This window comes from Corythoichthys intestinalis, chromosome 9, assembly GCF_030265065.1.
Source record: "Corythoichthys intestinalis isolate RoL2023-P3 chromosome 9, ASM3026506v1, whole genome shotgun sequence".
Classification (NCBI taxonomy): domain Eukaryota; kingdom Metazoa; phylum Chordata; class Actinopteri; order Syngnathiformes; family Syngnathidae; genus Corythoichthys; species Corythoichthys intestinalis.
The window spans coordinates 11,235,908-11,259,588 of record NC_080403.1 but is presented as its reverse complement, the minus strand read 5'-3'; the positions used below and the strand labels follow the sequence as shown (position 1 = coordinate 11,259,588).

General features: G+C 38.0%; 2 protein-coding genes across 5 annotated transcripts in view; one reads left to right on the top strand and one right to left on the bottom strand.

Moving 5' to 3' along the window:
- Positions 1-3,968: 3,968 nt before the first annotated feature.
- Positions 3,969-20,378, top strand: mfap2 (microfibril associated protein 2). 2 transcript variants are annotated; one of them, XM_057845779.1, is made up of 9 exons: positions 3,969-4,577; positions 5,899-5,958; positions 9,376-9,423; positions 9,529-9,555; positions 11,215-11,304; positions 11,381-11,416; positions 11,490-11,577; positions 18,562-18,635; positions 18,697-20,378. In XM_057845779.1, the coding sequence occupies exons 2-9, from the start codon at positions 5,928-5,930 to the stop codon at positions 18,801-18,803; spliced, it is 501 nt and encodes a 166-aa protein (XP_057701762.1). In that variant the 5' UTR covers positions 3,969-4,577; positions 5,899-5,927; the 3' UTR covers positions 18,804-20,378. The 2 variants fall into 2 exon arrangements, with proteins under 2 accessions (XP_057701762.1, XP_057701763.1); XM_057845780.1 differs by lacking the exon at positions 3,969-4,577 and adding an exon at positions 5,209-5,304.
- The window catches only part of LOC130921647 (rootletin-like), an 84,339-nt gene continuing 74,591 nt past the window's right edge, over positions 13,934-23,681 (bottom strand). For 2 of the 3 annotated variants that reach the window (XM_057845778.1, XM_057845775.1), the window contains exon 37: positions 13,934-23,636. In XM_057845778.1, the coding sequence (XP_057701761.1) occupies positions 23,550-23,636 (87 nt within the window). In that variant the 3' untranslated portion in view covers positions 13,934-23,549. The remainder of the gene's footprint in view (positions 23,637-23,681) is intronic. The other variant, XM_057845777.1, reaches the window with a different exon arrangement.

Below are 23,681 nucleotides of genomic sequence, written 5' to 3'. Positions count from 1 at the left end.
AAGTTCGACGTACTGTGCGTTCAGAGATGCTCTTCTGCCTACCTTGGTTGTAACGGGTGGTTATTTGAGTCACTGTTGCCTTTCTATCAGCTCGAACCAGTCTGGCCATTCTCCTCTGACCTCTGGCATCAACAAGGCATTTCCACCCACAGAACTGCCGCTCACTGGATATTTTTTCTTTTTCGGACCATTCTCTGTAAACCGTAGAGATGGTTGTGTGTGAAAATCCCAGTAGATCAGCAGTTTCTGAAATACTCAGACCAGCCCTTCTGGCACCAACAACCATGCCACGTTCAAAGTCACTCAAATCACCTTTCTTCCCCATACTGATGCTCGGTTTGAACTGCAGGAGATTGTTTTAAACCATGTCTACATGCCTAAATGCACTGAGTTGCCGCCATGTGATTGGCTGATTAGAAATTAAGTGTTAACGAGCAGTTGGACAGGTGTACCTAATAAAGTGGCCGGTGAGTGTATATTATTTAACAATTAGTGTCCATTTCCACAACACCAAAAGAAGGACTTTTGTGGCATTTTTGTGAGGAACGACAATCAGCAGCTTCCAACTCCAGCTTACGAGCCACAAGAAGACGATTTTCGACACGAAAATAACAATGATATTAATTCATTAAATAATAAATGATGCAAAATACTTTGTTCATCACAAGATAATTTATCTAAAAATGGATTGGATGCCTGTCTGGTGACAAACTAAATTCCCAGCAGAAGGAGGAAAGAAGCCACATGTTTGCAGCCTTCTGATTGGATGTCAATAATCATCAATGGCAGAGAAAGCGTTAAATGCTTGCGCTAACTGAAACCATATCTTCTTTTTAATATATTAACAGTGACAATAAACATGTCTAATTGCATAATATTGTGCATGAGTTAACCTCTTGACAGCTTTGATCACTAATCCGCCATTCTTTCAATTCAGAGTGCATCAAGACAGTGTATTTGACATTCTTCCACTACCTGTAAAAGCAAGAGAAACACCTGCACTAAGCTATAGACTTACTGAATCCACTGCAAACTACACCCAAAATAATAAACATGTTGTGTCAAAACCTATAACCTTAAAAAATAAAAAAATCAATGGCTGCTGTTTCTGGCACTGAAAGATGAACATTCACAGCCAGGCCTATCACCGTCAATGGCATAAAATAAGTTAAACACTATGAAAATATTCTATAGTGTTACTTGGGGCTGTAACCACAGTATTTCTGTTTTTATTCATTTTAATTTCATTCATTTGGCTTTTATCAACGTATTAATTCTCAATGTATATGTAATTTATAAAGATAATATACAAATACAATAATGATTAATAAATTTCTACTCTTGCACCCCTGTTTAAAATAAACTGCTGTATTTTAAGCCAAAAGAACTGTTGTGTTTGATAGAACAATATGTCTATATGCTGCCATAGCAGTTTCATGGTGTATTAAGCCCCCGAACTATTTTTAATTTGTCCGTTTTACCCTGGAGACCCCCGTTTACAGACACCGCGCAACTGCTTTTGTTTTAACCCAGCCATAAAAAGAAGGTACGGTAAGTAATTATAGTCATTATTCAGAATGTCTAATTTTTAGCTTAATCATGAATTGATGTCTAATATTTAGTTTAAAAAAAAAAAACTTTTATAAAACTGTTCACTCGCATATTTTAAACTTTTAAACAAATTACGCCACAATGAAAAAAATAGTGTCTGTAAATAAGTCACGGATATGTACCTCATAACTATGGTTTAATTGTATTTTTTGTTACTGTCGCATTTTCCCCGGTATGTTAGATGATAAATAATCGATCCAAACAAAGAAAAATTGGGGGGGAAAAAAGGGTAAATATTTGAAAAAGAACATCTCAACCACTCCTTGATGTCTGCAATTTCTGCATTGTGACCCTTGTTATAATACCGTGTTTAACCCATAAAATCCCCAAAAAGTCCAGCTGTGGATAAATAACAGAAAATAAAAAGAACACTTTATACTTTATACCTACATCCTTGGCTTCTCTTATGCCCTCTTCCTGGATACATTAAATGAAGCTTACATTTCCCATCATTCACCAAGATCGCCTCCACCACCTGTATTACTTTTACAGGAGAGAAAGCAATACAGTGGTATGAAAAAGTGTCTGAACCTTTTGAAATTTGTCACATTCTGTGTAAAATCACCATCAAATATGATCTGATCTTTGTCAAAATCACACAGTTAAAAAACAGTGTCTTCTTTAACTAAAACTACCCAAACATATATAGGTTTACATATTTTAATGAGGATAGTACGCAAACAATGACAGAAGGGGGGAAAATAAGTGAACCATCACATTTAATATTTTGTGGCCTCCCCTTTGGCAGCAATAACTTCAACCAGACACATCCTGTAGCTGCAGGTCAGTCTGGCACATCGATCAGGACTAATTTTAGCCTATTCTTCTCTACAAAACTGCTGTAGTTTGGTCAGATTTGTGGGAGGTCTGGCATGAATCGCTGTCTTCAGGTCATGCCACAGCATCTCAATGGGGTTCAAGTGTATTTTGTTCTTCTGAAACCACTCTGAAGTTGATTTACTTCTGTGTTTTTGATTATTGTGTTGTTGCAGCATCCATACTCTTTTTAGCTTCAACTGTCTGACAGAAGGCCTCAGGTTTTCCTGCAAAACATCCTGATAAACTTTTCCATTAATGATTGCAAGTTGTCCAGGCGCTGAGGTAGCAAAATAGCCCCAAATCATGATGCTCCATTCATCCTCTTTTTAGCTTCATTTGTCTGACAGAAGGCCTCAGGTTCTCCTGCAAAACATCCTGATAAACGTTTGAATTCTTCCATTAATGATTGCAAATTGTCCAGGCCCTGAGGTAGCAAAACAGCCCCAAATCATGATGCTCCCTCCACCCTGCTTCACGGTGGAGATGGGGTGTTGATGTTTGGTGAGCTGTTCAATTTTCCTCCACACATGACGTTGTGTGTTACTCCCAAACAATTCAACTTTGGTTTCATCAGTCGACAAAATATTTTGCGAAAACATCTGTGTAGTATCCAAATGCCTTTTTGCGAACATTAAACAAGCAACAATGTTTTTTTTTTTTAGACAGCAGTGGCTTCCTCAGTGGAGTCCTCCCATGAACACCATTCTTGGCCATAGATTTACATATAGTTAATGTGTGCACAAAGATATTGGACAGTGATTTCTGTAAGTCTTTAGCAGACACTCTAGAGCAGGGGTGCCCAATTCCGGTCCTCGAGAGCCCCTATCCAGCTTGTTTTCCATGTCTACCTCCTCTAACACACCTAAATCAACTAATCAGGATCGTTATCAGGCTGCTGCAGAGCTTGCTGATGAGCTGATCATTTGATTCAGGTGTGTTGAAGGAGGGAGACACGGAAAACAACCTGGATAGGGGCTCTCGAGGACCGGGATTGGGCACCCATGCTGTAGGGTTCTTTTTAACTCTCTGAGTATTCTGCGCTGAACTCTTGGCGTCATCTTTGATGGACGGCCATTTCTTGGGAGAGAAGCAACAGTGCCAAACTCTCTCCGTTTGTAGACAACTTCCCTGACTGTCGATTGATGAGCATTCAGACTTTTAGAGATGTTGAGAGAAATGTTATGTATTTATGGATGTGTCCTCAGTTGATGTTGAAATAATGTTCCTATTGCTTGTTATTATTGACATATTATCTTTTCGCCACAAGATAGCAGGATGGGACTTAATTGTCTAAAGTGCTACTTTTATTACTTCTTTTTGTTTGACTTTGATTACTTTGATTTGTGGGATTGCCTGTGAAGACAGCAATGAGAGAGGATGTATCCGCATGTCGGTGGAAATTAAGCACGCCAAGTTTTGGCTAAAAGACAACTTATTCTCAGTCAATTCTTCCTACGAATGCAACGTTGAGCTGCAACCACCTCAACACTTTCCCAGCTTTATACAAATCAACAATCCTTGATCGCGGGTCTTCAGACAGCTGTTTTGAGCGAGCCATGATGCATATCATATCAGATGTGTGTTTTATAGTGGGCAGGGCAGCTTTAAACCACTCATGAGTGATTGGGCACACACCTGACTTGAATTGTTTGGAAAAAATTGGTTTCAATTGCTCTTTAAATCTTCTTAGGCAGACTGTTCTCTTACTTATTTTTCCCCCTTCTGTCATTGTTTGCATGCTATCATTAAAACCTATACATGTTTGGGTGGTATTAGTTAAGGCAGACACTGTTTTTACATCGGTGGGATTTAGACAAAGATCAGAACACATTTGATGGTGATTTTATAGTAAAATGTGAGAAATTCCAAAAGGTTCAGATACTTTTTCATACCACTGCATACTGTAAATTATTAATACTATGACTCCTCACGTTTTTCAACTGTACACATCATCCATATCGTTTTTCATGCTGTGTTGATTATGGTCTGTTGGACACATCCAGATGCGGGGCCTGCATGCATGCTGGGAGGTTGAATGGGGAGGAGACTTGACACACGGGGTGGTGCAGTGTGTCTGCAAAGTCCTCCTGCACTCACGGGTCGCATGAAGGTGGAGGACAGTCTCAGCACATTGAGCCCAAGTTTTGGTAAGTGGGTACTTTTTGCCTGCAAATTCAACTTACTCTCATCTGCATGCATTTGAATTTTCTCATGTGCTTGACTGAACTGAACCTATAACACAATTACATTTACTGCAGTGTTTAATGCACTTTAAGTGAACACACTTCACTACACTCTTTGCGTGGCAGTATTGGGGACATGTGGCACTGTGTTTTCACTAGGTGGATGCCTGGAAGAAAGATTACAGTTAGGCAGGGGGGAAAACTACCAGACACTTAGGGGTCAATGAGGGCGAAGAGGGTTTGGAGTGGAATGCCATTTTTAATTCATTCAGTGATAAAATATGAATAAAAGCTTGATTTTAGAAACATTTGTGGCTTCTGTCCTGAGAAAGAAGTTCATAAGTATATGTGTGTGGGGGGGTGTATCGTGGGGGTCTTTGGTACGGGGAAGGGGGTGCGCTAATTGCTCCCAGATGTGTGCTGTGAAAACATATGGCCTTTGATGCCACTGTGATGCACAGTTGGAATGTGTGTGTGTGTGTTTTCTATGCTGGTGGCTTCACAACATCCCCGGGGAAACAAAATGTTGGAGACAATAGAAAAACGGCATTCATACTAATGTTTGGTTCATTATTTTCAAAGGTTCCCCTGGTGCCATCTATGAAGTTTCCCAAAACAAAAAGAGAAATCAATGGGTTGAATTAAAAAAATAAATAAATGCAGTCCTCTTGTGTGGATGACATACAGTACAGTAAGGAAACTCAAAGGAGGAGCTTTTTTTTTTCTTTTCATTTTTCCACATGCACAACATCATTAGTGTTAGAAGAGAGAGATTGATTTCAATGATGTCATTCTTGTGTACATTGTGTTGATGTTGCCACTGTTCTCTCTTTCTTTTTTACTCCATCAAGAGGCCATTTGCTTAGGGGAAGAAATTGGGGGGACAAAAGGGGGAGGTCGACAGAAGGGAAATGAGGGATGTAGACGCAGACGGCTGGAGAGAGGGAGGGTGGGAGGGAGGGAGGGATAAGGCAGGGGGTTGAGAGAGTAGGTGCTGGGGTCTGCCGGCTCTTTTCCTGGAATGCAGCCCCAGACGGTCTGCTGCAGAAGGAAAAAGTGGGAAAACAGAGCAATTGTTCTTAGGAAGGAGAGACTTTCCACATTCTTGCTGTCATACACCCCCCCACCTCCCTTTAATTTTTTTTGCTGGGGCCTGCAGAGGGGATAAGAGGGCAGTGAGTGTGTGTGTCTGGGTGGGGGGTGTAGAGGTTACAAAGGACGTGCAGGGAAAAAATACTTCATGTTGCTCACGTTGATCCATTTTTATCTGCCGACTTCTTCACAGTGAGAGTCTGACGACCTCCCAGAGCGACCATGAGAGCCCTCCTCTTAATCTGCATGCCAGGTAATGGCAACACGTATCTCATAAAGTGGCATGTTGTCCAAACAGAGTCAATGAAAAACCCAGGGTATCTGCAAAGATACAAGTGCTGTAAAAGATCGTTTTGTCTGACTCTACCTGTATAATTCAGTGTGGTTAAAGGCACGCAAACTTTAATCACATCAGTTTTCATAATGACAAATTTGAACCTTAAAACTAATCTTTGTTAGCGTCATTAATTATGTCTGTTTTTGCTAAAAACAAAAATGAAAAAAACTGCTTGTATAGAATCAAACATATATTACAATCAGAAATCAGAGTAGTCTTTTTCAAATACAATTAATTGGTATTGTATTAAATCCAGAGTTGGGTAGAGTAGCCAATTTCTTTTCTCAAGAGTAACGTTACTTCAAAATGGTATACTCAAATAAAAGTAAAAGTAGTTATTTGAAAAAATAATTACAGTAAAAAAGTATGAGGTGACTACTCAAGTAATGAGTAAAATTGTGAGAAACTGCTTATGATCTTTGATTGTTTTTAAACAATGGTATTTTTTTCTCAACACAAAGTTATCAATATGAACTGTTATTATTATACTGTACTATAACCTATTACCATAGACTTCACTATCAGTTGACGGGACACGGGGCTCGGTGCAGATCCGTAGTGGGCCTATTTTAAAAAGCTTAAAATTAAAATATTTTCAAAACCAAAGCCGCTAGCGACCTAAAATCTAAACAGGCACGTCACTTAGGCGTATATGAGTCTCCATGAGCAGCGGCATCAAAAAAATTCAAAATCGTTCCATAATAAAATCCTGATTAATTATTTTCATGTAAGTATAACAAAACTTAAAATCGCTATAAAATTCTCAGATTTTGCGCTAAATTCACAAAAATCACCAAATGCAGAGATAATCTCCTATATTTTATTTTATATTTCACAATATCTAACATATCATATACAGTGAGTGTTTGCCAGAAATAGCAACTTTAATTTTTTTTTTTTTTTAATGTAGCAGAATTACGACGCAAGTTTTCAACAGCTAATAAATCAATCAATTTTCACATCCGAAACGTAATACTTGAGGAAAGCATTCAGAATCATTTTAATGTTATTCAACAAAAGAAAAATTAGTTAGGGCAGTTATTGTTCATTTTACGTAAATATTTCAAGCAAAAATCACGGTATTATGTAATCCAACTTGGCAGCCGTCACACAAAAAAGAGTTTTTTAAGTTGAACATTCGTGTAAATAAATGCGTAAATCGCGGAATTTCTATTAATATGACCGTTAAACGGTCTAGATTTTTGGTTAAAAGCAAAAAACGGACAGTTGTCGTTTGTTTTATGTACGTATTTCAAGACAAAATTACGGTAATTTGTAATCCAACATGGCGGCTGTCAGTAAACAAAGAGTTTTTTAAAATTGAAAATTCATGTAAATAAATGCGTGAATCGCGGAATTTCTATAGATATGAACGTAAAACAGTCTAGATTCTTGGTTAAAAGCAAAAAAAACGGGAAGTTATCGTTCATTTTATGTAAATATTTCAAGCAAAAGTTACATTAACTTTATCCTTTGATTTTTTCCACAACTTTTCAAAATGCTTAATAATTACCTTGAATCCTCGACCAAAACACTTGAGACACTCCTGCCTGTTTGTATGCAGTAAAACCTTCGTCCTGTTTCCACCTAAATCTGGCGTTAGAATGCAGCGTGTGTTTGAGTTTTATCAGTGAAAGCCAACTCAATGTTCTGCCTGGGTCAGCCCCCAACGGCAAGGCGTGGCACAATGTCTGTGGGAGCTGTCTTGTCAACTGATGGTGAAGTCTGTGCTATTTATTACATAACATTAAGCCAAAGGGGGAAAAAATCATTGAATTCCAACGATAGAGAAAGAAAATCTACAGATATTAAGCATCATTCGTCCAAAGAACATTAGTGTCTTCTAGTGAAGAAAATAGTTTCTAGTTTGAATAGTTGAATTAGTAAACCGAAGTTTGAAATTAAAAGGATCATATCTCCGGTTTTCCGTGGTCAATCGGTGCCAAATAAAAACAAGGAGAGAGGTTAAAACCCCCGCTTTTGAGTCATGTTGAGGGCAGCGCTCTGTGTCAAATTAATTTTTTAAGGTGCTTTAAAGATGCCACGTGATTGAACAGGCCGAATGATCATAGAATGGCAAGCTTGAGTCTGATTGGTGTAATGGAGTCATGTGATTGTTGCGACATCTCATTGGTGAAACTAGTAGAGCTACTGTTGGCATCCCTGGCAAAAAAAGTAAAATCTAAGATGTGGAATAGAATAAAAAGGAAAAATGTAATGACTCTTGTGCAGCCCAAAGTAGCGGAGTAAGAGTAGCCTTTCTTTTTCACAAATCTATTCAAGTAAAAGTAGAAAGCATGGCTTAGTAAAACTACTCTTAGAAGTACATTTTTCTCAAAAAGTTACTCAAGTAAATGTAACGGAGTAAATGTAACATGCTACTACCCACCTCTGATTACAATGTTGCCTTGAGATTAGAGGAATTTCGTGCCCATGTTGGTGACGCAAAATACTTCTCTCTGCACTTAAATAAATTGGAAAATGCCATTAACCCCAGTTCACGCCAGAGACAAATGTGGTTTCCAAACCAAGAAAACCCCTCTACATAAGATATGAATTATGAAATGTAAATAATTCAAGCGTTTTTGCCAAATGTTATGCTTTATTTCAAAGACCAATGTGCTTTCTTGTACGTACACTTTGGGTACCTGGACACAGTATGAAGCAAATATAAATATATTACACACTGGGGCATAGATCATCAAAAAGACATGTATGTGAGTACTATTATATTGTCTCTCTACACGTGTTGCTTCCTCCTTTGTGTTAAAAAAAAATCTGTTGGATGTGTAATGATGGTGAGAAGTACCACCATACCAAGTCGTTTTCTGAAGATTCTTTTTTTCACCCCTCAAATTTTTGCTCACAAGTCAAAATAAAGCCTGTCTGTGAAAACCCATGAGTTGGGTCAGTCATACTACCTTAAAACACCATTGTACAACGAAAGCAAGGATTTCCATGATATAATGATCCTCATAATGACTGAATAATGACCCTAAATTCCGCATCTCAAGAAATTTTACTAATAAAAACTAAACAATCAGAATGATTAATATGGAAATGAAGTCATGATTGGCCATCAGAGTACTCCCCAACATGTTTAATTGATTTATATAAAACGAATCACATTTTCAGTTGGATTACTGGAATGATTTTCTTTTATGACACCATAATTTATGACATCTCAATGTTCATTTAAACACTTAGAATGGGTTATTGTACATCGGAATGAATTTTAAGTCAGAAAAATCGACAATTATTCACTTATTCAGTGTGCTAATACAGTACATCATATCATGTTTTTACTTATTTCTCTCTATGAATCATCTACAGTTGTGCTTCTTGCCCAGCCTCAGTACCAGGAACCCTTTCCTTTTTTGGGTGAGTTCTTCAGAACATTGTTTCACTTTGGCGAGCAATTACGTATATCACAATGTACTTATATTACTTGAATCGTGTGAATATATTTATTCTTTTCTTCTCTAGAGGACTATGGGCCTGATTATTTTCCAGGTAAAGTCTGTTTTGTTATCAATACTACATGGCGGAAAACACTCAGGTGACTTGAAATTCCGCTCTGAGACCCCCAATTTGGCCAAATTTCAAAATTCTCCTATATGCATGCATGATACATCATTGGAAAACTTCAAATCTAGATTTTCTGGGGGAAGATATTTTGAACTGGAGGGCATTTTTTGACACCGTAAAAGTAGGTCAAATCAGGTGAGTGAAAAATAGACATTTTTGAGACCTTTGAATTTTTTTTCTAAGTTTCTCATTTAAAAAAATAAAGGTTTTAGACACCCATCCTGGTACATTATAAATGACTAACACATCAAGATGATCCCCTTTGTCTACTCAAGCCTTTGATCATTAATATGCATGCACAAAACATGGGTGGATTGGCAATAATAAAGGAAATTGGTGTGTGAGTTATTAGAGCTTCAATTTAGCCCTGTGCTTTATTTTTAAATAAACATGGCTAAACGGGGGGTATAGTTGTATATAGCTGTATAGTTAATGAACTTTTTTTTTTTATATATATAGTTAATGGACTTTTCTGCATACATTTTTTGATTTTAAGCTGTGCAAAGAAAAAAAAATCTTTCCAGGGGAATTTTCGGGGTTAAATTCCAAGACCATAATATTTTGGTTTATGCAGTGGGCTTTTAAAATATTTTTTCAAATATAATGGAATTATGATTGATTGACTGAGAATAAAAGGCTCCATATGCATTAAGGGAACATATAAATGTAAGTACATAACGCTATCTATTTTTTGTATTTAGCCCTGAAGCCTAGGACCTAGGCTTTTCGATTTAAGCAGCTAATGTATCTAACACATCGATATCGTCGAATAATAAGCAATCCAAACGGCAACAAGGGTCGAAAAGATGATGGATAGCACGCTAGTCAGTTTAGCTTGATGCGTTCGACTGCAATGTTCGTCTTTTTGTGGCTTCCCAGTAAGCATGAGCGAGCATCATTAAAGACACACTGATTTTAACGAGATGTTAATCGCGTACTTACCTTGTTTCAATCCAAAAACTCTGTGTAGCATGTATCTCGTGTCAAAACACAGCTGTGAATGGCCACAGTCGGACTTTGTGGGGATATTATGGGTGAAATACGGTAATATAACAATGGTCGTGATGCAGAATTCACAGACTACAAAGAGTGGTCGAGATTTTCTTTTTCAAATATTTAGCCTTTTAAATATTTTTTTTCAAATTTTCTTTGTTTGGATCGATTATTCATTATCTAAAATATCGGGGAAAATGCGACAATAACATAAAAATGCAATTAAGCGAGAGTTATGAGGTAGATATCTGTGACCTATTTACAAACACAATTCTTTTCATTGTCATGTAATTTGTTTAAAAGTTTAAATTATGTGAGTGAATATTTTTTTTCTATCTTTTTAAGACTAAACATTAAACAAATTGTTCTATCAAACACAACAGTTCTTTTGGCTTTAAACACAGCAGTTTAATTCAAAAAAGGGTGCAAGAGCAGAAACACTTTTTTCAGCCTTGTGTGTGTGTGTGTGTGTGTGTTCCGCCATATGTATTTGAAATAAACAATATGTTCATTATTGTGTAGTAGTTTTCATTTGATTATGCAAGTACGTACAGTTTAAATGCTTTTTCATCTTTTCTCCCCTCTGTTCAGAACGTCCAGATTCTGAGAATCACGATTCTGCTCCTGGAAACTTCCAGCAGCAGGTTCGGGTTGATCCCGCGATCCGTCCAGAAAAAACAGGTATGTCTGCAAAAGCGTTAAACTTCCATCTGGAGAATGCGTGATTGTTTTTCATTTGTATTCTTATGGATGTCAGATTTTGAGACGGAGCCCACAGAGCCAGGTCCTCTCGGTGAGACGACATCATTGTGGAATTCTCCTTGAGAAATTTGTCTTTTAACGCATTTTGTATTTTGGCTTTCCAGATTGCAGAGAAGAGCAATATCCTTGCACCAGACTCTACTCCGTGCACAAACCATGCAAACAGTGCCTGAACAGTCTCTGCTTCTACAGGTATGTTACACGTGGAAACACTTATACACGATGAGCTATTTATGTGAACATCCCCACACCATGCCATCATCTAGTTTCTCTCTATTAGCCAGAAAGGCCATCTGAACATGGTCAGCCAACATGGCCTCAAGGATTTCACTTTGTGTGGAATTTAAATACTCACAGATGCAAACATGTACACACTCAGACCTATTTAATTAAAGACATTGCAGTCTGAAGGTAGAATTTTCTTTTTTTAAAGCAGAACAAGGCCCTTTCAGACAATGTTTTAACTTTTTTTTTTTTTTCTTCAAAAAACTGTTCTCGAGCCAGTGCTGCATATTAGTGAAGCAGCATAAAAGCCACAAAATCCACAACATTAACTCACACTACAGCATAGGTTCACAAGCAAATCTAATTAGATCCAATCGGTTTTTGTTGTTGTTGCTTTTTAACGCTACAAGACTTCCATGAGATTAAAATTGTTTTCGTTCACCTTTATTTGACAACCTGGACGCAGTATAATATGACCTGTTACACTATAGTATTAGTCAATTTTCACAAACAATAAATACATGCCTGTGGCTATAATATATTGTTTGTCTACATATGTTGCGCCACTTTTCGTGTTTGATGCCAGCCGTTAGCCCATCTCAGTGGCATGGGAAGTGGGGTGCTGAGGGTGCTGCAGCACCCCCTGGTGTTAGGGAGGGGGAAAAAATGTTTTGGTAGATTTCTTTTGTTTTGGTAAGCATAAATAAATAAAAACATTGAAACCGTATGGTATTTAACTTTGAGGATTAAATATATGTTGTTTTTTTTTTTTTTTTAATAAAATGGTATTGGACCTTTTAGTTTTCAAATGTATTTGTTTGTCAGAGCACCGTCTAGCTGTGGGGAATTGCATTATAATACACGGGTGCTTTTATTTCCAGTACAAAAACCCCAACACACACTGTAGGTGAAATAGAACACTGTCTTTGTAGTAGCCTAGTAGTATGTACATTAACTATCCACCATGTGACATTGTGCACGCCTTGTATGCAGGGTTGCTGCAGTGTTCAACAAGCCAAATGTAAGCCTTTTTAGGACTTTTAAGACCACAATGAATAAAATTTAAAACCCATTTCAAATGGATACTGGCAAAAAAGACGTACAAAAGATTTGAGGGAAAATTGGAGGTATATGAATTTCTTCCCAGCTCTTTCACACTGTGATACAAATGAGCACGAAATATTACTAGAAATGGTTGTAGTAGAGAAGTAGTATGTAGTAGTAAGTCATGTCAATAGATTTTTAAGACTTTTCAATATTGTATTTAAGAACTTATATAAGATTTTAGGAAAATTTTAGACATTTTAGGGCCTTAAATTAAAATGATTGGATTTAAGACTTTTTTTTTCTCGACCCCGCAGTTACACTGTGTAAGCAGAAAGCGTGCGAGCATGACAAATTTGGACCAAAACGGCTGTTTTTGGATGGGAAAAACTAACCTCAGCACCCCTTGCTGTGAGCGACTTCAAGCGCCCCTGGCCCATCTATTGCGATTTTCATTATTTGTTAAGCCTTAAGCTAAATGGTTTGTTATAAGGTATGGTTGTTTTGCCCAGAAAATGTGCAATTCTTTTAGTTGAATGAGGAGATTGTAGGAATTCAATTGATCTGTTGACCACATTAGTCACGCAGCATATTTAAACCACCCTTATTTGATATTACTATGTTTAAGTATTTTCTTAAGGCATCTTTAGTATGTTCTGCCTGTATGCAGCTAAACAAAACAAAACTGCAGTTTCCTATTGACGTCACATCTCATCCTGTCTTTGCTGTTCATTTTGCTTTTGCTGCTCGTTTTGTGAAATATCAACAGTGCTGTCATGCTCATCAATGTTCCTCTCGGGTTCAAATTAAAAGGGCTAAACAGATTACATGATTATGTCGCAAGAGTTATACTCTGGAAGCCTGGCAGCATTGTCCAATGACGTCACCGCCTTGTGACATCAACAGCAATAGCGACCTACTAGTTTTTTAAGAACTAAAAGTCTTTCTATCTGTGGATCCCTTTGAGAAATGGTAGAAGAGTGATCTAGTGCACTGCAAAAACATCTCCTTAAAACTAATTAAAGTTGCTTATTTTGAGTGTAAATCTACTAGAAATTAGTGAAATTACCTGCCAATGCTTAAGTAATTTTGTTTGATTTTGTTTAAATTTATTGAAATAAGAAAAATGCCTATTTGAAAATAAGCTTTACAGATTTAAGGCAATAAATTAGTATGTTTAATCCAAAAAAATAAATAAATAAATAAAATAAAATAAAAAAATAAAAAAACTTTGAAATGTAAACTCTTCTAAATTCAAGGTTATTGTTCGAAAAATTATTAGAAAGCAAATTTTTCTTGATTTAGGTGAAAAAATACTGTGGCTTTTAGATGTATGGGCTTAATAAGAGTAATATGTATGTATGTACTTAAAGTAAACGGAATAATATGACACATTAATCTGTTAACTAGTCTTTAACACTCAAAACAAAATGGAGAAAATTGTTTGACTAGATTTAAGAAAAATAATCTGATTGTGATGTTATAAATTTGCAGTGCAGATACCTTTCATTTGGCAGTTGTTGGTTGGAATATCTCTTGGTAAATTGTATGTTACCATTTTTAAGCGTGAGGATCTATTTTGGCTCGAGTCAAAGTTGGAAGTACAGTGGGGCAAATAAGTATTTGGTCAACCACTAATTGTGCAAGTTCTCCCACTTCAAAATATTTGAGAGGCCTTGTCAACAAGGGTAAACGTCAACCATGAGAGACAGAATGTGGAAAAAAAAAAAAAACAGAAAATCACATTGTTTGATTTTTAAAGAATTTATTTGCAAATCATGGTGGAAAATAAGTATTTGGTCAATACCAAAAGTACATCTCAATACTTTGTTATGTACCCTTTGTTGGCAATAACGGAGGCCAAACGTTTTCTGTAACTTCACAAACTTTTCACACACTGTTGCTGGTATTTTGGCCCATTCCTCCATGCAGATCTCCTCTCGAGCAGTGATGTTTTGGGGCTGTCGTTGGGCAACACGGACTTTCAAGTCCCTCCACAGATTTTCTATGGGGTTGAGATTTGGAGACTGGCTAGGCCACTCCAGGACTTAGAAATGCTTCTTACGAAGCCACTCCTTTGTTGCCCTGGCTGTGTGTTTGGGATCATTGTCATGCTGAAAGACCCAGCCACGTCTCATCTTCAATGCCCTTGCTGATGAAAGGAGATTTTCACTCAAAATCTCTCGATACATGGCCCCATTCATTCTTTCCTTTACACAAATCAGTCGTCTTGGTCCCTTTGCAGAAAAAAACAGTCCCAAAGCATGATGTTTTTCACCCCCATGCTTCACAGTGGGTATGGTGTTCTTCGGATGCAATTCAGTATTCTTTTTCCTCCAAACACGAGAATCTGTGTTTCTACCAAAAAGTTCTATTTTGGTCTCATCTGACCATAACAAATTCTCCCAGTCCTCTTCTGGATAATCCAAATGCTCTCTAGCAAACCGCAGACCGGCCTGGACGTGTACTTTCTTCAGCAGGGGGACACGTCTGGCAGTGCAGGATTTGAGTCCCTGGCGGCGCATTGTGTTAGTGATAGTAGCCTTTGTTACTGTGATCCCAGCTCTCTGTAGGTCATTCACTAGGTCCCCCCGTGTGGTTCTGGGATTTTTGCTCACCGTTATTATCATTTGACTTGCATGGAGACCCAGATCGAGGGAGACTATCAGTGGTCTTGTATGTCTTCCATTTTCTAATAATTGTTCCCACAGTTGATTTCTTTACACCATGCGTTTTACCTATTGCAGATTTAGTCTTCCCAGCCTGGTGCAGGTCTAAAATTTTGTTTCTGGAGTCCTTCGACAGCTCTTTGGCCTTGGCCATAGTGGGGTTTGGAGTGTGACTGACTGAAATTGTGGACAGGTGTCTTTTATACCGATAATGAGGTAAAACAGGTGCCATTAATACAGGTAACGAGTGGCGCCTCATTAGAAGAAGTTAGACCTCTTTGATAGCCAGAAATCTTGCTTGTTTGTAGGACACCAAATACTTATTTTCCACTCTAATTTGGAAATAAATTCTTTAAAAATCAATGTGATTTTTTTTTTTTTTTTCCACATTCTGTCTCTCATGGTTGAGGTTTACCCATGTTGACAATTACAGGCCTCTCTAATCTTTTCAAGTAGGAGAACTTGCACAATTGGTGGTTGACTAAATACTTATTTGCCCCACTGTAGATAAACTTCCTTAACCCCTTGAAATGGAGACCGCTAATCTTTTTTTTTTCCCAGCACAAAAAGTGAGAGATAATAGTGACAGAAAGACCCATTAAAGACAGGAGACTTTCCGCATGTGAATCATCAGTTGTAAAGACGACCATTTTCTTTGGAACCCGTTGTAGTTTTTATTGAAAACCACAAAGTCAATTTTCCATCCTTTTTTAAAGGGGGTTTGTTTATTGCAGCTGTGGCTTAATGGGGTATGAAAGAAGCGATAAAGATGTGTGGGAAAGCGACGTACACCAAAGTGGTGAAAAAGGTAGTACATGGATCTTTTCAAATATAGAAAATAAAATATAATTTAATCCAACATTTTAATATTTGTTCCATAAAGTTGAACTTAGTCCTCAAGGCTATTGTTTTTATTTTGCAAATGTCTCTTTCGTGAGGACTTTTTCAGCTTTTTGTTTCCAAAAAGCTTTGATTTCGCAGATTCTGAAGAGAGCCATTTTTTATTTTAAAAATTAACTAAACTATTTGACCTGTTATAAGGCATGTTAATAATAATAATAATACATTTTATTTCAAGTGCCTTTCAAAACATTCAAAGACACTGTACAAGAGGTAGATTGAAAACTTAATTACAAATGCATACACAAACATATATTATCTGAAACAACTTACAGCCTTATGTGACCCAAATCAGAGCGCAGCTGCCATTTATCCATGTCACACGAGTGTCTGCTCCTCAGTCATAAGGCGACAGTCCAGCCAGACCCAAAGCTGCCACTACAGGGCAGTGTATCTTCCATCATTGAACAAAGTACAATACATTTGGACTTTTTGAATAGTTATTTTGAGATCTAGGGGTATTTAAAGGGTTAATTCCAACTTACACAGAAGTTCGGGGTACGTCGCCAGCGAAGGAGCAGGTTCGTTCGTGACCTGGGGACTACCTGTATAGGATGGGGCCAGGCCATGAAGTGTTTTGAACATGATGAGGAGAATATTGGAGGTAATTCTTTGTTTAATTGGAAGCCATTGGAGTTGACGGAGGATGAGGGTCATGTGGTGGGAGTTCGAGTGATACTGAGTTTTGGAGGAATTTAAATAAGTATTCGGTTAATACCAAAAGCTCATCTCAAAACTTTGTTATGTACACTTTGTTGGCAATAACGGAGGGCCAAACGTTTTCTATAACTCTTCACAAGCTTGTCACACACTGTTGCTGGTATTTTGGCCCATTCCTCCATGCAGATCTTCTCTAGAGCAGTGATGTTTTGGAGCTGTCGTTGGGCAACACGGACTTTCAACTCCCTCCACAGATTTTTCTATGGGGTTGAGATCTGGAGACTGGCTAGGCCACTCCAGGACCTTGAAATGCTTCTTACGAAGCTACTCCTTTGTTGCCCTGGCTGTGTGTTTGGGATCATTGTCATGCTGAAAGACCCAGCCACGTCTCATCTTCAATGCCCTTGCTGATGGAAGGAGATTTTCACTCAAACTCTCTCGATATATGGCTCCATTCATTCTTTTCTTTACACAGATCAGTCGACCTGGTCCCTTTGCAGAAAAACAGCCCCAAAGCATGATGTTTCATCCCACTTGCTTCACAGTGGGTATGGTGTTCTTCGGATGCAATTTAGTATTCTTTCTCCTTCAAACACGAGAACCTGTGCTTCTACCAAAAAGTTCTATTTTGGTTTCATCTGACCATAACACATTCTCCCAGTCCTCTTCTGGTTCATCCAAATGCTGTCTAGCGAACGGCAGACGGGCCTGGACGTGTACTTTCTTCAGCAGGAGGACATGTCTGGCAGCACAGGATTTGAGTCCCTGGCGGCGCATTGTGCTACTGATAGTGGCCTTTGTTACTGTGGTCTCACCTCTCTGTAGGTCATTCACGTGGAACCCGTGTGGTTCTGGGATTTTTGCTCACCGTTCTTGTTATCATTTCGACGCCACGGGGTGAGATCTTGCATGGAGCCCCAGATCGAGGGAGATTATCAGTGCGCTTGTATGTCTTCAATTTTTTAATAACTGCTCCCACAGTTGATTTCTTTACACCAAGCGTTTTACCTATTGCAGATTCAGTCTTCCCAGCCTGGTGCAGGTCTACAATTTTGTCTCTGGTGTCCTTTAACAGCTCTTTGATCTTGGACATAGTGGAGTTTGGAGTGTGACTGACTGAGATTGTGGACAGGCGTCTTTTATAGCGATAATGAGTTTAAACAGGTGCCATTAATACAGGTAACGAGTGGAGCCTCGTTCGACCTCGTTAGAAGAAGTTAGACCTCTTTGACAGCCAGAAATCTTGTTTGTTGGTGACCAAATTCTTATTTTCCACTCTAATTTGGAAATTAATTATTTAAAAATGAAACAATGTGATTTTCTTTTTTTTTTCCACATTCTGTCTCTCATGGTTGATGTTTACCCATGTTGACAATTACAGGTCTCTCTACTCTTTTCAAGTAGGAGAACTTTGGTGGTTGACTAAATACTTATTTGCCCCACTGTAGGCCTACTGAATGTATCAGAAAATTAAACTTAAAAAATGAGGAACAAAAAGCAGTTGTCTCGTTGAAGAAATGCCGCTACCATAACGAGCAGGGCCCGTTATACCATGACAGCTAGTGGCCCAAGATGAAAAATACATGTAAAATGGAATAATCTGCACCTCACCCTGTATTTTGTTGTGCGTATTCCTGTATTTCAATGCTTTTCATCAGTTACCTCTGCTGTTTTGCAGTCTGAGGCGTGTGTACGTCATCAACAGGGAGGTGTGTGTTAGGACCGTGTGTGCACATGAAGAGCTGCTCAGAGGTAAGTTCTTACATTTTTAGGACCTGAGACATGTTCTCACCTGCAACTCACCCGTTTGTAGCCGACCTGTGTCGGGACCAGTTCTCACGCTGTGGTGTGGCGGCGGTGAGTGGGCACTGCGGGTCTGTTGGAGGAAGCTGTGGAAAGAGCTGCGGTGGTGGCTGCTGATGGAGACCACTTTGAGCCATTACAGCCATCTTACTTTTCATTACTTCTCCCGTATGTCCTATAATGCAGTGTTTCCCAATCTTTGTTGATACAAGGCACATATTTCTCATGATAAGAACCTCATGGTACATGACCAAACAAAAATTTAACAATTGGTACATTGTATACACAGTGGACCCTCCCTAGTTGAAGTTCAGCAGTTAAGGATTTTGGGGCAAAACTGATTTACTGTTTTAGTGACATAGTATAAAACAAAAACAGCATTTCTTTGTCGCCATTTGCCATTAACTTGATGCAAAGATTTACTTAATGTTGCTGTGAGTTACGGAGCTTCATTTACACAGTCATTTGTCGCCATCTTGTAACAACTATATGCAATGTCATTTTAAGAAGGCGTCAATTACAACGATGGCTTGAGATACAGGTTTCATTTCTTCAGTGACCACGCTCGTAATTCAAAACATCTAGCGCTGTTGAATTATATGGAAATTTAATTTGTTCTAGCCCCATCGATAAAACACCAAAATTAAATTTAACATGTTTTTTTCCTAAGAAAACTTGCACTCCATATCTGCATGTGAACTACTGCATAAGAACTGTAAAAATACAGTAACACTCGCTCTCTACACAGCACGAAAACATTGAAAATATGAACATAAAAACACAACTGTACCATATACTATGTATTGCCCTTCCTTGTTTGTCTTCTATAATGTTTACGGGTGGTAGGCAAAGCAGCTTCTAGTGTGAACTGACGGTAAATTGAAGTTGTGTGCTGGCACGATCTATTGGTGGAGGCTTGAAATGCACTCGTATCTCAAGAAGACGACATAAAATCTCGAAACAAGTTAAGTTAATCGTCTTTCATTTTAATTTATGATTCATAGTTATTGGCAGCAGGGCTTGATTGTCATGGCCTGTAGGGGGGTTCACTGTATACAGCAATGGTGATCATGTCTGAGTTCATAAATTGACTTACAGTGAAATCTGGACCTTTTTAGTTTAAAGCAATGCTATTGTTCTGTTGTAAGAATGGCAACTGGTGGATATATATTTTAGATTAAAAGAGTGTCACAATTATGTAGATAGATGAACAAAGATACATTATTTGTATTCAATTAATAAGAGTGAATTTGAGTAGTCTTTGATGGCACACCTGAAAATCTAGTTGTTGGGAATCACTGCTTTAATGACACCTCTTAATTGTCACACATCAATGTTTGCCTTTCCCCCTCACATGTATGAGCCTGCGTGTATAGATCAGTATATTCCAAAGAAGCTTGATGATTGTACAAATCACTGGTGCTATAAACTCATCACACTGGTGCTGTATTAGAAGTGCAACTAGCTGCGGAGACCTCTCCGTTTGATTTGCGTACTGTACTGTATATTAATAGAATAGCATGCTTTGTATTTGTTGGTTTCTTATACTGTACTTAAAAGAAAAACAATCAATCAGTCAAATCATTGTCACTGACGCCAGCCAAGAAGATGACCTCAGCTTTTTGAGCAGCAAGCGCGCAACAAAATGCTTTAAAAAGGCCTCTCACAGAGCACAACTGCTGCTTTGTAAAAACTGTCACAATTACAATAAAAGATGTTTTTTGTTTTTTTACAACAGCTTCTCAGCATGTGACTGAGTCGTTTATTTCAGTTCAACAAGTGTGTTTATTCCTTTTACAAACATACTGTACATGTGCCGGTGTTAACCTTTAACACAGGGTTTCCTAAACTTAAAGAGGAAGTTCAGCATTTTTGACATTAGGCTTAATCTTCAAGTTAGCGGGGGTTTAATTAGTCGGTGGAGTTGATTTGAACAAATTCTGTGCAATTAGTTAGTTAGTTATTAGTTTCAGGGCTTCCGAGTGGCTAAGCTAGCACAAATCAATGAACTCATCCTAGCATGCCAATATAAAACAACATATGTATTAGAGGTGGGAATCTTTGGGCACCTAACGATTCGATTACGATTACGATTCAGAGACTCCAATTCGATTATAAATCGATTATTGATGCCCCCCCCCCCCCACCTTTTTTTAAAATTTTTTTTAATGTTTTGTATATTTGTTTAAAAATTGTTCAAAAATCCTCTCAGGCCAAATAAACCAAACTACTATTTTAGTATCAAGTTACCGGTTAAAAACAGTTAATAAAATACTCAAGTCCCCATTCTCTTGAGTATTGAGTAAGTAACTGGTTTTACCTTTCATGTTTTTTTTTTTTCATTTTTTTCAAAAAACAAAACAAAAACATAGTAACGTTTGCTATGTTTGGAGGCCATTTAATGTTGTGAATCAACCGTTAAAGTTAAAATTGCGCCCGTTATTCCATAATTTCCCTCACGTCTACTTTTGACATGTGAAAGTTTTAAAACTGTTTCATCATTTAAAGAAAGATTCAAGTCAAGATTTTGCCGATTAAGGGGTATTTTAGATAAAAAGTAATTAGGTTCGTTACAACAGAGCCTTCTAGAGAAGTCTACTGCTTTAAGATGGCGCCTGTTTACAAGCGCGGGAAAGTCTGTCATTTCACATCTAGTCTAGATATATGTCATATGTACCATAGCCATATGTTGCCGTATGTTTGTAGCAACTAGCAACTGGGCGCTGTTTGTAGCGCCTGACGGCCTCAGTCTGGTTTTATTGTTTTTTTTTTTTTACTTAGCGGCATTAGCTGCACATGATATTTACTCTCAGTCCGTTCCTCATTGCGTCCTGAAGACCACGCTGACTGCGTTTTATTTCCGCTTTACCTGGTATAATTCAATAATCGGAATTTGGATGTTTGTGAATCGTTCTCGAATCTTCCATGGGCGAATCGCGAATAACTAAGAATCGGAAATTTTGCACGCCTCTAATATGTATGCATGAAAAAAAAAACCTTGACCTATGCAATCAATAGTGTTGTCTATGTTTTCAGGATGAAGTTATTAAAACTTAGCATTGCATGTCAATAACTGCTGTATGAACAGCAACATTTGCAATCCAGTAGCTCTGTAGGTAACAGGCTGCAGAGTGGTGTGATATTTTTTCCACCGGTGTGTTTATGTCGTAGCCAGCAGCAAGTATCCACAGTATGTATTGTTCCTTGTTCTTCATAGGGAATTTGTGGAAACTCTCATTTGCCCATTTCTTGTGTTTCCACAGTGTCTAAATATACGTTTCACTATGCTGCCGCTCTTCAGTCGAGACTCTGTTGACTGATGCTGCATTCGAGGAAGGTGGGAAATCAGAGTTTTCCAACCTTCAACCAGGATAAATATCATTGGAAAGCCACTCGAACTGGGGGGTCCTAGTGGCGAAGTCAGAAAAAAAAAGTACCCCGACTTCACGAGTTGCTTCAATCAGAGGCCACTCGTCAAAATGGCTGCCCGTCGAAAAGCAGACCGTCAATAGTAAAACTAAAGAAGGCAGTATGCAGTGTAGTCTATTTACCTAAGCTGTCGTTTTTCCTCCACTATTTGATCGCTTACGAGAAGCCATGTTTGCTGGAGGTCAACATGTCTTTTGATGGCCAAAATAAAAAATGCTTGGAACGCTTTGAGGTTGCATCCGGTACCATCTGAGCGGGATAAGTCCGATTTCCCACCTTGCTCGAATGCAGCATGAGCACGAGTGGCCAAAGCACTCCTCTCCATTGTGGGCGCATTACACAGCTAAAAAAAATAGTCCCGTAGAAATAAATGAATTACGGCAGTTTGGTGTGACATTGATTTGGCCGCATGGGTATTTTGAACAACAATCTGAATTTTGAAATTATTTGACAATGTTAGATCTGTTAGTATCGTTTTTATTGGCATGCTAGGAAGGGACCACTGACTCACACTAGCTTAGCCAATCTAGGGCCCTGAAATACATAAATAACTAAAAAACTGCACAGAATTTGTTGAAATCTATCCACAAATTAATTTAACCCGCGCTAACTCAAAGATTAAGCCTAATGTAAAAAATTTTGAACTTCCCTTTAAAGTTGGGACTAGAAATGTCCCATTAGCTGTTAACCAAATGCTTTTTAGGTTTTTGTACATTTTATGTTATTTATTCTTTAGTTTAAGTACAGTATACATATGCTGACATTATGTCACACAATGTGCTAAAGGAACTGTAGTTGCACTTTAGAGAAACCACATTTGGACTTGACCTGTAAACGTTTGGAAAAAACTTGCAGCATTTACACAGTGAACCAATACAATTGAAACGATTAGAATAATAAAAAAAATACTTCACAGCCACATCGAAGCATGTGACATTTTATGGTTAGTAAACAAAATTAGTAAGCCTTTCAGCTTTTTCTGGCAATCTTCCTCTGTTAGTATAATAATGGGAATGTGGAAGATAAATAGCTTATACTTCATTCAAATGACAGGTAGTGGCCACTTTATTAGGTACAATTGCACAACTTTATGACAACCAATTTTGCCTTTTCAAACCTACAGTAATTATGATCCATTTTGATTGAGACTTTAACAGATACTTAATTAACAATATTTTTGACTGTACTTGACATTGAGAGCTTTTCTAATAGTTTGAACACAACTTTCGCTGAATAATGTAAGCAAATTACAGTATGAGGGATATCTCTCAGTAATAGTGCAAATATGAATGTATTTAATGTAAACATGGTTTAGACAAATGAGGCTATCAATTGTGCAACTGTACATAATAGGGTGGCTTCTAAGTGCACATATTTGCCTTCAGTCCTGGTGTGCAATTTTCCCTGACGGTGACACGGACGCCCCTTCCTCTTTCAGTTAGGCGTCGATAGAAATGAGGACGGAAGTGAAGGCTGCCGTCGTTTCATCTCCTGTTGTAGCTGGTCTTTCAGAGTTGACACCTGTACAAAGAAGAAGAGTAGTGAACATCTCCACCATCAGTGATT